This window comes from Chaetodon trifascialis, chromosome 24 (genome assembly GCF_039877785.1).
Source record: "Chaetodon trifascialis isolate fChaTrf1 chromosome 24, fChaTrf1.hap1, whole genome shotgun sequence".
Lineage (NCBI taxonomy): Eukaryota > Metazoa > Chordata > Actinopteri > Chaetodontiformes > Chaetodontidae > Chaetodon > Chaetodon trifascialis.
This window is the reverse complement of record NC_092079.1, coordinates 6,085,138-6,101,209: the sequence shown is the minus strand read 5'-3', so window position 1 is coordinate 6,101,209 and position 16,072 is coordinate 6,085,138. Positions and strand designations below refer to the sequence as shown.

At 44.4% G+C, this 16,072-nt stretch overlaps 1 protein-coding gene across 4 annotated transcripts in view; it reads right to left on the bottom strand.

Annotated features, from left to right (window-relative positions):
• nbeal1 (neurobeachin-like 1) overlaps positions 1 to 13,432 on the bottom strand; it is a 40,360-nt gene extending 26,928 nt beyond the window's left edge. For all 4 annotated transcript variants that reach the window (XM_070994069.1, XM_070994071.1, XM_070994068.1 and 1 more), the window contains exons 1-9: positions 13,373 to 13,432; positions 12,473 to 12,848; positions 4,347 to 4,438; positions 2,988 to 3,149; positions 2,701 to 2,782; positions 2,291 to 2,418; positions 2,100 to 2,182; positions 810 to 895; positions 185 to 545 (exon numbers count right to left, since the gene is read on the bottom strand). In XM_070994069.1, the coding sequence (XP_070850170.1) occupies positions 185 to 545; positions 810 to 895; positions 2,100 to 2,182; positions 2,291 to 2,418; positions 2,701 to 2,782; positions 2,988 to 3,149; positions 4,347 to 4,438; positions 12,473 to 12,523 (1,045 nt within the window). In that variant the 5' untranslated portion in view covers positions 12,524 to 12,848; positions 13,373 to 13,432. The remainder of the gene's footprint in view (positions 1 to 184; positions 546 to 809; positions 896 to 2,099; positions 2,183 to 2,290; positions 2,419 to 2,700; positions 2,783 to 2,987; positions 3,150 to 4,346; positions 4,439 to 12,472; positions 12,849 to 13,372) is intronic.
• Between the last annotated feature and the right edge of the window lie 2,640 nt (positions 13,433 to 16,072).

The following is a 16,072-nucleotide window of genomic DNA, read 5'->3' as shown; positions in this document are numbered from 1 at the left end:
ACAAAGGGACAGAGGAACAAAGGTGGAGAGAGACACACAGACAGAGAGAGGAGGCAAAGAAAAGCAAAGACAGACATAAAAGAAGGTGGAATAAGTTATATTACCAAAACAGAAGAGCTCAAAATAGCATATTGAATGTCACAAAAGTATTGTTTGTGTTCTTCATTGCTAGTGAACACCCCACCTAGCATGTGCACTTGCAGCGCCACAAATCGGCTCTCCCAGTGCCGGCCCAGTGTTGGCACTCGGCCCTTGGTTTGCTGCTGCTGCCGGGCGGCGACCACAGCCGCAGGGTCCGAGTTGAGCAGCTTGAAGTAGTTTTCCAGCACAGAGGCGATCTCCACTTGCCGCTGGTCAGAGCTCGAGGCCAGGAGGCGCTGCACCACCTCTCGCAGGCAGCCCAGAGTCAGCAGCGCCTTACGGTCGGGGGCCTCGCTGTCCCAGTCCTCGCCCTCGTTTGAAGAGCAGCTACCCATGGAGCAGTCAGCCAGCACCCGCATCAACACCTCCATGGTGGCTGGAGAGATAGCAAGCAGAGCGTTCCTCTGCCAGACAGGGAGGGATGGAGAGAGGTAGAAGAGAGAGGCTTATTTGCTTTCTTGCACACAGATGAGAAGACCAATACCACTCTCATTAGTATATTTTACAAACTCTTTCATTTAAAGGCAAGAAAACCTTCTTAACCCTCAAACTCCATCTGTGACTCCTCATGCCGGCTAGCTCAGTTGAGCCGTTTTCATGGGAATTAACATATGTGCTGCCATCTTGAAACAATCTCCAAACAGCTCCATCGCCATTCAGACACTTACCTGATCTCCAGCTACTATGGCTCCAAACAGATGCAGCAGGCAGCATTTCAGACTCTCCTTCAGGTGCTCGCTCTCCTGGAAACACTCTGGAACGAGGGCACACGCCCATAAACACACATTGACAAACACACACACACAAACACACAGTTCATTAGTCTGATCAGTAGAAATGATGTGTGCTATGCAAATACAACACAGTCAGTCGAAACTGTAGCTCACAGGGAACCGTTGAAGTTCCTGTCATTTTATCTGGGAAAAAAACAATGACACACACACACTCGCACAAGGAAGCTATATGAAATCTGCGAAACAGATAAGACAGAGGCATGTGGCAGCCCTGTCAGTAACCTCTGGGTCATGGTGGTCCCAGTCATCCATTAACTCATCTGTCAACATGTCCGACTGGGGAGAAGGAGTGTGACATCTTGGCTCCGTGATGTCTGTTCCTTTTATTCCATTCATGCTACAACTGAATTTCATCGTACTATCACTGGATCACAGTGATGATAATACTATCAAATACACATGGAAAAAATAACTGAACTTTTGTCTTTATCAAAAGTCTGCCCACAGTATTCCCACAAATATCTTTTAGTACATTTAACACGCACGCACGCACGCACGCACGCGCACACACACACACACACACACACAGTCTGTCAGCTTGGGCTTTGGGTGTTAGCTTTGGTGCCAAACCACAGCAGCCACAGACAGGACATGGGACAGAAGGGAGTATTTGTTCAAAATGGCCGCCAGCGCGGCTTAAGTGGCTTGACAGACACCATTCACTATCTGCTCATCTCAGCGCCTGGCAAACGAGATGCAGGCACAAAGAGTGGATTCATCTGGACCCGGAGAGGACAGAAGAGGAGCCAGCGGGAGAGAGAGAGTGACGGCATGGGAGCTCTCAGGATAAAAGATGGTGGAGGAAAAGAGCAGCGAATTACGTTCTGTGATCACAAGCCGGAGTTTTTATGATGCAGAAGATTGCTGCCTCATCCACACCCAAATTGGCCACTGAAGCAGGAGATGCAAAGTATGGGCCACGCACAGGAAGCACTGTAATGTTGCTACATGCACAAGTGTGTGCAAACAAGTTACACACAACCCACACAGAGCTGACAGCTGAGGTGACTGCTTTTTAGAGTCAGGCTAACTGAAAGGACCACGCACAGTCGAGGTTTATGCCTCAGTGTAAATATTTTAATACAGTAGTTCAAAGTTTTCTCCACAATTAAACTAACGCTGCGCTGCAGAGAGTGGGACTGAGAAGCAGACTGAAAAACTTACGGTAGAAGAAAGGAACAAACTCAACAGTGAGCGGAGCTGCCTTGTACTTCTGTCTGCTCCTCTCTGCTGTACCCAGCTGCTCCCTGGAGATAAGTTCACATGACACATTCACATTAGTCCAATTTGACAGCTGATTAAAGTTAGCTTATTCATGTTAAATCAACATCAAGCTAGCCGCTGGGTGTTGTTACCCGCAGGTTCGATGCCTCCAGTTGTGGTACGGGTCATAGAGGCTCTCGCAGAAAGCCAGCGCGTGACGGACAAACTCCTCCGCCTGGCTCTGGTCTGCCATCTCCTTCTCCTTGGTCTTGCTCTTCAGCTGTAACACCACACACACAAACACACACAGACCCACTTCACACCTGCTATCATGTGTCTAATTCAGATAACTCAATGTATAACGAGGTGATTCACATTTCAACTTCAGTGTGCCTGAACAGATTGCTTTTTCTGTTGCCAAATAGCAGAACGACACAGGTGTCACTTCCTCGTTTGTGTTCCTCCATAATGAGTAAAGCATGCAACTACTATCTGATTACTCCAACGGGAGATTTTGTGCCTTGTTGCTGATGCGGTTCAAGAAACAAGGGAGGTGTCAGACCTGCTGAATATAGAGCGTTGTCATGGTGATGATGTGATTGATGTAAGAGCATGTGCCAATCTCCTCCACGTTGGACAGGTTCCTTTCAGAAACATCCAATCACAGACACACACACACAGGGAACAAGTCAACCATTGGCCCATCAATAAAACAGTTGGAACTAGTCAAGAAAGTAATGTTCCCAAAGCCTACACGCTTTGCTACAGCACAACACAATCTGTGAAAAACGACAAATTCATAGCTCACAATCTTCAGCGATGCTATTTGTGTGTGTTTACTGTCCACACCTGCAGATGATGATGAGGAACTTGAGCAGCAGCAGAGCCAGGTTTTGCTGCTCAGGCTCCAGGCCGTCAGAGGCTTTCTGGACGCACTGCAGCAGCTGATGGCGCAAAACTTGCAGGATGTTGTCTGGGAGGAGCGTCAACACTGGGGGAACTTCCTCTGGCCTGGAGATAAAGAGGGCATGAGGAAAATTTGCTTTTATACCAGAATTAGGGAGTTAATGGCAACTTGGTACAGTGCAGATAGACACTTATATGGACACTTCAAATGCAGCATTTATCATGGAGGTGTCACCACAGTATACACAAGGGCAACTTCAAGGACCCTGTTCTGCATTCACTCAATCATACACACATGCCTGATTCATTCAGGCATTAATTCCTCATAAAAACAACATGTGTGCTGCACTGCCGCTAAGAGAGAGAGAGAGAATGAGAGAGAGAGAGAAGATAAAGCAACACAATAAACGTTGCTGGGAAAGCAGACAGGACAGATGTGAATGTGGCAGCTGCAGAGGAAGGGAAGGAGAGGGAAGGAAAGAAAACTGAGAGAAGACAGACAAAAGGCAAAGAGACAGCGAAGGGAAGAGGATGAAGGAAGGAGTCCAGGAAAAACTGGGAGAAAATGAGTCAGGAGGAGTAGGGAAAAAGAATATGGCAAGGAGAGGGAGAGTTTACCATTAACCATTTTCACATAAATCCATTCTAAAATGTGCCTGACTTCCTGGGGCTTCATCTGATGTTCATGTGATCACCGCCAGCAGCATCGCCGGCGTAACGACAAACTTCACCTATTTCTGCATGCTTTCAAGTGCTGGCTCTTAGATGTGCGTTCGAGCACGGAGGGCCTCTCACATTTACCTGCATCACATGTTCACATGTCAGCACCAATCAGAGCATCACCTGCAAGAAAGTGGGACCGCTCTGCACAAAAGCATCTGGTGTGGCCGTGCTATTTTGGGTGTTTGTGCTGTGGAGAGCGGCACAGCGTGGTGGCACGCTGTGGATGACGCACACAAGAAGAGAAGGTTCTGATCTCACTCATGATGACCTAATGCAGAAAACTGCATTGGTGTTTTTTCAAATGGAATATGGAAGTCAGTGTAATTGTGCAGCACTAAATAGCAGAAATAAGATGCCACAGTGGGGTGGTGTAGGGCAGTGATTACCAACACAGGGTACATGTACCCCAGGGGGTACTTCTGTAGTTGTTCAACTACAAAAAATATCCACATATTAGCAGAAATGCATTGTAACACAATCTGACGTGCTGAAATTGTAATTTCCAGTTCACTAAAGACAAACAGAAGAAGGTCAAAATTGGACTTCAAGTAATTTTGATGGCAGTTTGCCAAAAGTTACCTTGAAGGTGGCTTTTCGAAGTCCACGTCCAGGCATCGCTCATAGGAGCTGATGAAAATTTCCAGCCATAACTTCAAGTAGTCTGGATCCCTCTGAGGAATGAAAAGAAAGAGAAAAAAAGAGGAAGGGAGGTGAATAAAGATGGAAAGAAACAGGAGAATATAGTTAGTGGCCTTTGCTGTCAAAAGCCATTTGGTTAAAATGCGTATATTGCTGGCAGCTGACAGGCCTCGTCTGCGATTTATATACATGTACTGCGTGTAAGTGTGTGACTTTTATTGCCAGACAACAATAGGAAGACAAACTCTTTTGTCTTCTCATGATCATGACAATGGACACGAAAGAACTGACACACCCTTTCAAATGTTTGCATTTCCTTGAGGACTTGCTTACTTTACATACACTTTGAAAAAGTCCATTAAATCAGACATTTGTACTTCCTGTTTGACACAAGACACAACCTGCAGTGTATATTGTACACAGCATAAAAATGGTTTATAGTAGTTTATGAAGCCGCAACCAAGGCATGTCAAATACATGAGGGCAGGAATGTCTCAGGTGGTGTGTGTGTCTTATCTTTTTAGGGTGGGGAAGCTAAAACATGCACCTGTCGGGAAGATAACAGGCCAGGCTGCATTCTGAGGGGGAGTCTGTCACAGCCGGCTGATCGACATTTCCTAAATTCCTGGAACAATGCCGAGAGAAGGATGGGATGGCAGCGTCAGCCGCAGAGGAAGGCTGGCTTGGCTTGGCTTAAAATCCCCTCAGCCCACAGGAACAAACACCAAAGACCAAACACAGGGGACCACACGGCAAAACTGCTTCGACAGCAAGAGCTGGGACCATGCTTGACTGAAGAGTCTCATAATACTCATTACCTGTCACATGTTACTGCTGGGAGCATTTGCCATTGTATATCCAAATAAAAAATACAAGTGGTGTAGATTAGTGGCAGTTTTTATTCCCATCATTATTGGGAGAACTTGTAGTGACCGCAGATATGAATCACATCTATGCTTAACACTTGTGGAGACAAGAGCGTGCCAGTAAATGCACCTTTCCTGAGGTGAAGAAGGAAATGTTTTGCCAGCAGAAATCGAAAGAGACAATGCAAGACGCTTCATATTTCTCCTTCTGCAGGAAGCTTTGCCATGGCTTTCAATACAAATGGACTTGAAGTTGTTGTCTGTCCTGAAATTATGTTGCACATTCTATGATTATCATTAAATCTTAATCTATCTACTCAAACCGTCACTACCGATGGATATGACCTGAGGACACAGAGAATGAACAGCTGAAAGCAAATCATGCTATAATGTTATTACGGATCTCTCTCATGCTGATCATAATTGATGGCTGAAGAAATTACATTTGTAGCAGAGGTGGAGCTGTTACCGCTGTAGGGCTGCAACTAACGATGTCAGAAATTAGCAAACGGTTCATATCATCGAGTCCAAGAGCTGAAATTGACATATTCAAATAACCAACAGCCCAAAACCCAAGAATTGTCAATATTACTTGTAAAAAGACTACAACAATTAATGTATAATCCAAACAGTTGTCAGAGAATAATTACTGATCCTTTCAGCTCGAAATGACAAACAAGTACGGTGCAGAACCCACTGGATGAGCCAAAACAGAAAGCATCATTAATTCATCATCCAAGAGTAATCACTCGTTCAGGACTCCCAGCAGATCCTGTCATAGAGATTTTGGGCCATCTGGACGGTGAGTGAGCAATCTAGGTCAAGGAGGGCTGAAGAGGTAATCAGGCCAGATTACCATAACACACTATATTGTGCATTTGGTAGAAAGGTTAGACCAGCTCAGGTCTGGAGGCCATTCATTTGGAGGATAATGTAGAGGTATCCTGCCAAGATATTAAGTGTTGAATAATTGGAAACTTGTACCTGTTTATGGGGCTCGGTGGAAAGTCAGGGTGTTATAAAATCATTAGCACTTACTGAGTCGGGGTTGAATGATTATAGGCCTGGAAGGCCAAAGATGGTCTCCTTTATGACTAATAATCGGTATCGGTCAACCCCTAATCCTGAGGCTGAGATCATTGTTGCTATGAAGCTATCCCCACCTGGGCACTGCAAACGGCATACGCCTGAAAATGTCCCAATGACGGCAATTTCAGAAAAACAGATAGACTGACAGATGAAACGCATGAAAACAGGATGCTACGGACAATTCACACACTAATTTATAGAACTTCCTAATAAGAATTACTCTAATATGGAAGAATTTGCAGATTAGAGCTTGACACCAAAGAAAAAAACTCAACACAACTGGAAAAAAATGGGGTTTTCTCAGGATAGCAGTGCCATCTGGCTAAAGAGTGGGAGAGGGGCTGAGAGGCTGACTGCTTCTGTCTGCGTGTCAGAGTGGGAATCAGCCAGAACGAAGCAGGAAGCCAGCTCTCTGCAATCCCTATGAAGTCATCAGAACAATCCTGCAACGCTGGCCTCTGTGTGTGTGTGTGTGTGTGAGAGAGAGAGAGAGAGAGAGAGAGAGAGAGAGAGAGAGAGAGAGAGAGAGAGAGAGAGAGAGAGAGAGAGAGAGAGAGAGAGAGAGAGAGAGAGAGAGAGAGAGAGAGAGAGAGAGAAGAAAAGAGGGAGAGAGACATATGAACGGAGTCTGCAACAGCCACGTGTGAATAATATGTTCTGTTGGGAGAACACGGCATGTCGCCTGTGTCGTTCTTTTTCCTGTGTTACCTCAGCTGCATGACTTTCTGACTACACTGAGGAAAATTCATTTGTGCTGACGGCTAAAGCCGTTCTTTAACTTAAGACGTAAATACAGCATTGTCTTGACGTGGATGTGCGTGTTACGGTCTGAAAATTAGAAGTCACTCTCAAGTGACTGAGCTTTCTAGTGGCAGTGACTGAACGACTGTGTGTGTGTGTGTGTGTGTGTGTGTCTGAAAGAATGTCCTCTTTTAGGCAGCAGCTTGGGAGCACAGATGCCCATTGAGGGTTCGGACTGTGGCAGGCAGGGACACACCCTGCTCTACATGGCTCTGTTTATCCTGTGCCTTCATCACCGGCCTGGCACACATACAGTATAATGATGTAGATGTACAAGTAGGAATCCTAACTCAACAACAGTCACCTTGTCCCAGCTCTAACAACCGTCTTGTGACCCAGTGTGTACAAAAACAATTCCCATGAGAGGATCACATGCCTCTCCAATGTAAAACCATCATCTTATTAGGCCCTCTGCCAAGCTACTCCATCACATTCAATGATCTCTTTAAGATGACCTCTGCAAAGCTAACAAGGTCAGCTGCTACACAGATCAATGTGCTTCATTCTCGAAATTGAGACATCCATTGACCCACAGAGGGACGAGAACGGCGGGAGTGGAATATGGCCACAGTGAAAGTGCTGATTGATGTTTGGTTCATTTTGACATGAGAGACACCATGCTCTGAAAAACATGAGATATGTGTTGACGTGGGGTTGCAGATCAGGCTCTGCAATGCGATCTGATATCATTTCAGGATGCTTCATAGCAACTGATAATAAGATAATGTCCCCTTGAGCAGGTGGAAAATGTGACACAACCATTTAAGTCAGAAAATTGCTAAATGTTAACAATTTCATCAGATGCGTATTGCAGGAAATTTAAAAACACCATTAACACATAGATAAATGTTCATTTAGCCTAAATCACTCGTTAATCATTAAGTGATTTGACCTTAATCAAGCTTTTATATTTGCAGTTAGCTTTTAGCTAACATGTTTGTTAGACCTCAAGGGTACGCACAATGCATTTTGGTGAGAAACGCTATGTCTAAACAGAGCGTTTGTGTGCAAGAAAACTCCCAAGTGAACCTTTAAGCCCGTGGAGCAAAATAAAATGAACAGCTAAAAAGACAAATTAGCCACCAATAAAAACAACGCGAACTGCACAAAGTCGACTGCTTCACAAACCACATAATACTGAGGCCAACCAAGTTTTAAACACAAGGATTATCACTCTAATAATAAAATCATGACGAACATAATACAAAAACCCTGAGGCTAAATATGCCATTATTTTCTGTGGCAACTCAACAGCAACAGCTGGGATTGTATTTTCAACTAGTTTAAAAGGACACTGATAAAAAAATAATTCAATTACTTCATCTGTTATCAGTTGCTATTTGCTGTTATGCAGTGCAGCTACACTCTCCAGACAGGCGTGGTCAGCAGGCCAGTCGGGTGGCTGCTTGCTTAGTTTGGGTGGGTGACCTGGTTTGGTGGAAGTGGCATGGAGTCACTGGAACCACAATGTTTAAAGGTCTCCTCCCCGTGGGTTTAAAGAGACGGCTGTGGTCATTGTGCTTCTGCACCGTCACAGCCCAACATCACTACCTATCAGTCGGTGGCGACTCCGACGTGACGTCACCGCCATGGGTGTATTTAAAGAGGCTGGTGGGAGGGGTTAAAACCACATGAGGCACATCAGTGACTGACATCACTGTTATTGCAGAGATATTCATAGCACACAGGAAAAATGAGAAGCAAGAGCAGAACACAGAATGAAATAAGCTGCAGTGAGAAAGACAGCTAGCCTGAGGGAACAAACTTTGCATACCAGCATATAAACCAAAGCCTGAGAGAGGTAGCTTGTATGACTGTGTGTGGCATGCTGTGTGTGTGTGTGTGTGTGTGTGTGTGTGTGTGTGTGTGTGTGTGTGTGTGTGTGTGTGTGTGTGTGTGTGTGTGTGTCACAACGGAGATTAGAGTGCAACAAGCAAACAAGCAGCAAAGCCGGAAAAAGACCTGAGTAATCTACTTGAGCAAATATGTGAAACCACGGCACTTTCTCCTCCTCCATCGTCTCCAGCTCGACTGTTGGCTTTCATTTCCCTCCTCATTTCTCTCTTTCCCCCGACTCTGTTTTCACCTCTCTCTCCACAATCCCCTCGCTATATCCTGCCTCCAATAAGTGCAGGGGTTTATGCAAATATCCAGTCAAAAGTGTGTCACCAGGCATGGCAGGCAGGGTGGGGTGACATGAGACAGGAGGACGGTCCTGTGAATGTTAACCAGAAATCCCCGAGTTTGTGAACAATTAAAAGGGAGTGAGGATTTCTGCTCTAGAATTAAGATACCGGACTCGGCTTTAAAGCCACTGAAGGGTGAAATGATGCCCCTGGCTGTTGAAGCACGTTCCCTGTGGTTGCGAATTAAAAGGGCTTTTCTGCAGTAGACAGAGGCTTTCAGAGAGTAACTGGCATTATTCAGAAGGCTGCTAAACCCTCCACGTTCTCTGACAAGTCCTTCTGGATAACATACTGGAGAGGAGAGCCACTGCAGTGCTGTGTTGTCGCTACTGTACATCAGTGGCAACCAGAGGCTCCGTGTGCTCGGAGACAACACTGTGGCACAAACCAATGACAGGTAGCTAAGAGGATCCCAGGTTACGTAACAGTCTCAGCATCTCTGTGACCTCCCGGCCCCCTACAACGAAATCAAGCGAGCTGGATGTCAACCTCTACAACTGCTGGTGTTTCTCATGACAACTGTCAATATCGTGTAGTGTGTAATATCTAATCCTCACTTGCACTCTTTATGAACCCCTGTGGTGTGCAGACACCTGAGGGACTGTTCAAAGTGTGTGATGATTTCACCATTTTTAAAGGAGACTAACATATTTTAAGCAATGTATTCTAGAAGGTGGTGGCGTATGCAAAAATAATATGCATCTACAGTATGATGGTGCAACGGTAGGCTGTGCCTGTCTTTAAATGCACACTCAGCATTTTTTGACCACATAGATGTATATTCACAAATGCAATGATCAAGACCATGCCTTTCGTGACTCCCCTGAGCCTGCTTTCAATGCACAACACTTGCAACATTTCCCCCATGCAATCCCAATGCGGCATCAGTCCCCATCAATACACCACGTCCAACACACTCCTCCACACTGACTTTGACGCCACAGCTGTCTCACCCAACAATTTGTGACATTGTCAATATGTGAACAGCTGCTACTGCGGGCTTGAAACGTAGCCTGACTCTATTATTACAATGTCACATGTCAAAATTCTCAGACATTAATTTGGAGCACGGGGGAGCGCTTGACAATCAGGTGAATAATAATGACATACAGAGACAAGAAGACAGCTGATGTCCAGCTGACAGAGCAGGTTGAGCCGGTTCTCTCAATGTGGCCACCGGCTGCTTATACTGTACTCGCTTGTGATGTCAACAATACACATCTGACTCACTTCTCCTCAGAGAGCAGTGCAAATGCTAACCTCTGGCTCTAAAGGTGGTGATGTCTCCACTGTGTTGTCAATCATTAAACAAACTGATGACATGAGGGAGCTACAGTATGATGAGCACAACAATAAAACAAAAGCTTTGTAGGCAACGAATTACTGTGCATAACCTAGTTTATATACCGAATGCTTGGTCTTTTTATGCTTAACAGGCCTTAAAAAGTGGCAATACTGTGGTACTATTTGGCCTGGAGATGCAAGGTAAGACAAGAAAATTGTGCTGGGTTGAGAGAACAAGAGGCTGGAAAGAATGGTTGTGAAACAATTAACCCTTCGGTGGGACACAGGCGTCTCACACCAACGTTCCTCATCTGATTTAGGCCACGTGACTGCAGGTTCTCCTTGCAGCCAACATATCCTGGCAACCCTCACACACAAGCACACACATAGTGCAGAGCCACCCCACCGGCCATACCTGACATTTCAGCTGCTCATGGCTGACACAGACCGCTACACACATATATACTTAAATGCTTCTCTCTCAGCGGCTCTTTTGCCTCATGCAGGGAGAAATATTGGCCCAGCGGACCCTGGCTCACAGCCAGGATAAAATGAAATGACCCCCCCTCCGTAATGCTTAGTCAATGCAAATATACACTCCAGCTAGAACAAACGCAATGTGTACGCTTGCAGCAAATGCTGGCATTTTCACAAGTGACTGTGACAAGTGTGTGTGGGTAGCAGTGTGTCTGAATACTTCTGTCATAAACCCCAAACACCCACACCATTGGCATGAGATGTTGTGTTTGTGTCAGCATTCAAGCTTCCATACTTCTAAGGCTGGGGACGATTCAATGTCGTTTCCTAAAAATGCACAAAACAGCCTTTCTTTAATGGGGTAAATACCTCAGAGAGGGTTGGGAAGTCTATGTGTGTGTGTGTGTGGATGTGGGGGATTACTATGGGAAGTTAGTGTGCAACTGCAGCCATGCTCACGTGAGGAGCGGCTCAGGCAGGCCGTTTTGATTGGACGCCAGGGCGTGCACATGCTTCATCGCCAAGCGAATTAAGTCTAGCCAACAGCTGACTCAAGGGGTGCTGTTTCTACTAGAGTGTCATCCATTCATCTCTTCTGTAAAAACAAAGCAGCATCCTACATGCACTGCACTGTTCGCCACATAGCATCCCTGCTAGTGTTACATATATGTTATCATTGGACATCATATGTACACTTAATGGGAATAGGAGAGAAATTTTTCTGTAAATATCAGATATTATTTATTCAGCACCACTGAGACGGAGGTTCCTCCCCGACCACAGCTACAGAGAAACTGACATTAAGTTACACTGGTTCTCTGAAGATTAATCACTCATTTCTAAGCCTAATGTGTCCCTCACCAATAAATCCTTCAGGATATGCCAGCAATTTTATTGGTCTGGATTTAACTGGGATGTTTTAGAGTCTTATAATGTTTTATGTGCTGTTTCAGAGGCTTTTGCATCCTTAAAAGTTCAATATGTGGTATATAAAGATGTTACACATTGGCGAAAAAAAACAAAACAATGGCAATGGTTTAAAAACGCCTGTCAACACAGGCTTTGAAATCACATACGGATTTGACCTACAGTACTAGTAAGCAGAGTCTGCCACTGCACTTACGCTCAGTCTGCTATGAAAACAGGCAAGGACACTTCCAAATGCCAAGAAAGGACAAGCTCTTCACCAGGGAGGAAATGTCATCACACCGTCCGTTACCTCATAACATTTCTCTGGCTGAGGGAACGTGTGTGTGTGTGTGTGAGTGTGTGTGAGTGTGTGTGTGTGTGTGTGTGTGTGTGTGTGCGTGTGTGTGTGTGTGTGTGTGTGTGTGTGTGTGTGCTCACGAATTCATCTCCTCACCTTCGTGCAGTAGAGCATCCAGACCTCGTAGAGTCTCTCCTTGGATGCCATGGTGCCAGTGAGGGGCACCCTCAGGCTGTAGCGTCCAGCGGGGTCACTTCCCTGGCTGCCTCATGGTTTTCAGTCATGAGCCAAACCTCTGCTGCTGGCCTTCAAAGCTCGACATCGCGACTGTCCCAACTCTGGCAAGGTGCAAAGGTGCTCCTTCAAAGATGCAGAAATGGACGGTGGCGGTCGTTGTTGTGGCAGAAACTTTCCGAAAATTATTCCATGGCGGAGGAAAGCTGTGCAGTCCCAGAAAGGTCTCGGTGCAGCTGGGCCTGAGCCTACACTCCTTCAGCTCTTCTCGGAGAAGCAGAAGGTGTTCCCAGCAGCGCTATCAATCACAACATAGACAATTACATATCACGCAGGCAGATGTTTTTGTCAAACAAATGGCGAAGCTGCAAGCGACCACAAAATACCTCCACTACCGTTACTGCCTGTGTGTACTGTGAGCTGCCCCGCTGGCTCTAAAGCGCGGACGGACTGAGGCGATGGTGGTTTAACAACACGACAAAGCACACACCATTAGTAATGCCTGTTTCTGTTGTGTGCTCCGCTAATAAGCGGCAGGCAGTCTCGCTCGTCCAGAAACAGCTCCACAACGTCTTCGGCTGTACTCGGCAAACGTTAGCGTATCAGTCGATCATACCTGACGAAGCTAGCTGAAAGCTAGCTGTCAAAAAAGAAGCCCATTTCTATTTTTCAGCCTCTCTTTCTCCTCCTCCTCCTCGTGTGACAGAAACGCCTCGTCCTCCCCTGTCTGTTCGCCTACAGAAGCGTCATATATGACAAAAAGTAACGAAGCACTACCTGTTAAAATCGAGTAAAACCGTCGACAAATTGTAAACCACTCACCTGTGTGAGGAAAAGCCCAACTGTCACTGACGCCGTCTCCAGAGTTGTTGTAAATTTGTCAAGCTACCGACAATAATGCGACGCGTGTAACCAACAACAACTTCCCGTCAAGGTACCGAAGGATTCATTTCAAAATAAGACAGCCTGAAAACACAATGACTGCATAGATACATCAGTGACAGAAATTTGAGTGTGTTTTTTTTCTATTTTCTCAAAAGGTACCTACCCAAAATCTAAAATCTAATCTGACTCTAACCCAAAGTATACTGTGCTTGATACTATATGTTGCATCCTTGTCAATACCAGTGTTGTTGGTTTAAGGGAAAAGGTCAATATACCCTGACCTCAAAGTTGTTGATGATGATATATGAAGTTGTTTGCAACGATTGCACCAGAAAATCACTTTTTGTGGACTTGATTTTGATATAAACGAATATGTTCCTTTTGTAAGCCAAAGTTGAAACGAAGGAAGATAGTTTCATTGTTCTAAGAAATCATACTTAGATTCCAATACTTATGTGAAACATTAAACCGTTTTCTATATAGAATATAATATATAATATAATATAAGTACATTTGATTTCGCAGGCAAGCCAGATCAATAAACCGGATCAATAATTTACTGCAGCACCTGGCACAAAAATACTACCAAACGAGTCAAGATATTCAGCCGTTAATACAGTATATGTTTCTTGTTTAATGTTGTATTTTATTTATATTACATATGTATACTATATTTTTATGAGAAAAGAGGAAATCACAGAACATGCTTCCTCTCATACTCATCCGAACGCTCGGTCTCTTTGCGACAGTGGAATCACTTTACGTTGTCGATGTGGAGCTATGTGGTTGCTAAGGGCTGGGCTGTGGTGCTGCTCCGTCAGTTTATTTTGATGTTGTATTGCTACCTAGTGGAGCAGTACAGAAGTGCTATTTATCGCGAGAGATTAAAAACAAAAAAAACAAAAAACTGTCATGTTGCATGCGTGAATCTGTAATACTACAATGCAGTATTTTAAACGAAAGAGCAGCACGTGAGCCCTTTTAGGATATGTTCTGTATTCTAACTGATTGTTATGCAAGATGGCAAGAAATCAATAAAAGGGGCTAAATATTAAAACTCTTGTTATCATACACATACTGTATATACACCTTGTTAGTACCCTAGACCTAAAGACAGGGGTGTAAGCATGAATTCACGGCCCCTGATTCTGATTTTTAATAAAATATCAGGACATATGCATTCTTTACGAAACCGGTAATGATCCAATAGGCGATCTCTGGCGCCACCTGGTGTTTATGCTGTAACATACATACTACGGGTGGAAGAACAACCAAAACATTGAAACATTATAGGATAGTCACGCAAAGTCTTGCCAGATTGGTTTGATCAATTAAAATTACTCAAAATCTGCCCACACTGAACAAATAAAAGGCCAAATATTATCTATAACAAACAATACAAATGTATTCACAATGACAACAGCGTGAATGGAATTTTTAAGGGTACTAAACACACGAAGAGTGAGAGACAGTATGCGCCTTCCCATGTGATCAAAAAACAAATAAATGATGTCAGGTTGCAAGTATAGAGGTGCTTTCTGGTACAATTTCAATAGAGATTTGCAAAACTGGTTGGTTATGATGGAAACTCTTATCATATATTATCATCATCATTGCACGTACAGTGTTCAACACCTTCCTATTATGACGAGGTCAAAGTGCTTTTAAACAAGGTGTGTCCCAGTTAAATTGTTAGTAACCTAGACGTAAAGACAGGGGTGTAAGCATGAATTCACGGCCCCTGATTCTGATTTTTGATAAGATATTAATGGACAGTAACATTTCCAGTTATCAGGACATATGCATTCTTTACGAAACAGGTAATGAATGATGAGGTGAGGTGCCTTCTGGTACAATGTAAATAGAGATTTGCAAAACTGGTTGGTTATGATGGAAACTCTTATCATATATAATCATCATTGCACGTACAGTTTTCAATACGTTCCTATTATGACTCGGTCAAAGTGCTGAAGCAAGGTGTGTCTTGAATGTATTGTGACATTTGATTTGTGTTTTGTTAAAACCATTCTGGCAGAGAGAGGGTTGTAGGGTTCAAAATATAAAGGGCTTTAACCTTTATTGAGCAACACTTTGAAGTTTCTTGGTTTTAAATCTCGGGTACACGGCGGGGCAGTTACACGGCTTAAGTGAACATTTCCATGGCGTTCAATGCTCTAACCCCGCTCTGCCGGCGGACGCGGTAATTCAAAACGAGCATAAACTCGCCGCTTCTCAACCTTACGCAAGCACGTGTAGAGGCACCAAGCATTTTCTGCAAAAGGAATCAAGCTGCTTCACAATTAACGGCACCAAACGGGAATGTGGGCGGTTTAGCTTTCAAAATAAAAGCAAAAGGAAAACAGCTTTGATAATCAATGAAAGCTTGTGTTCTCCAGACACTATATTGGATATCAGTTCAGGCATAAACATTATGACCACTGACAGGTGAAGTGAATAACACTGATTATCACTTTTTCATGGCACGTGTTAGTGAGTGGGATATATTAGGCAACAAATGAACATTTTGTCCTCAAAGCTGATGTATTCGAAGCAGGAAAATGGGCAAGCGTAGGGATTTGATTGAGTTTGACAATGGCCAAATTGTGATTGGGAGACAACTGGGTCAGAGCATCTCCA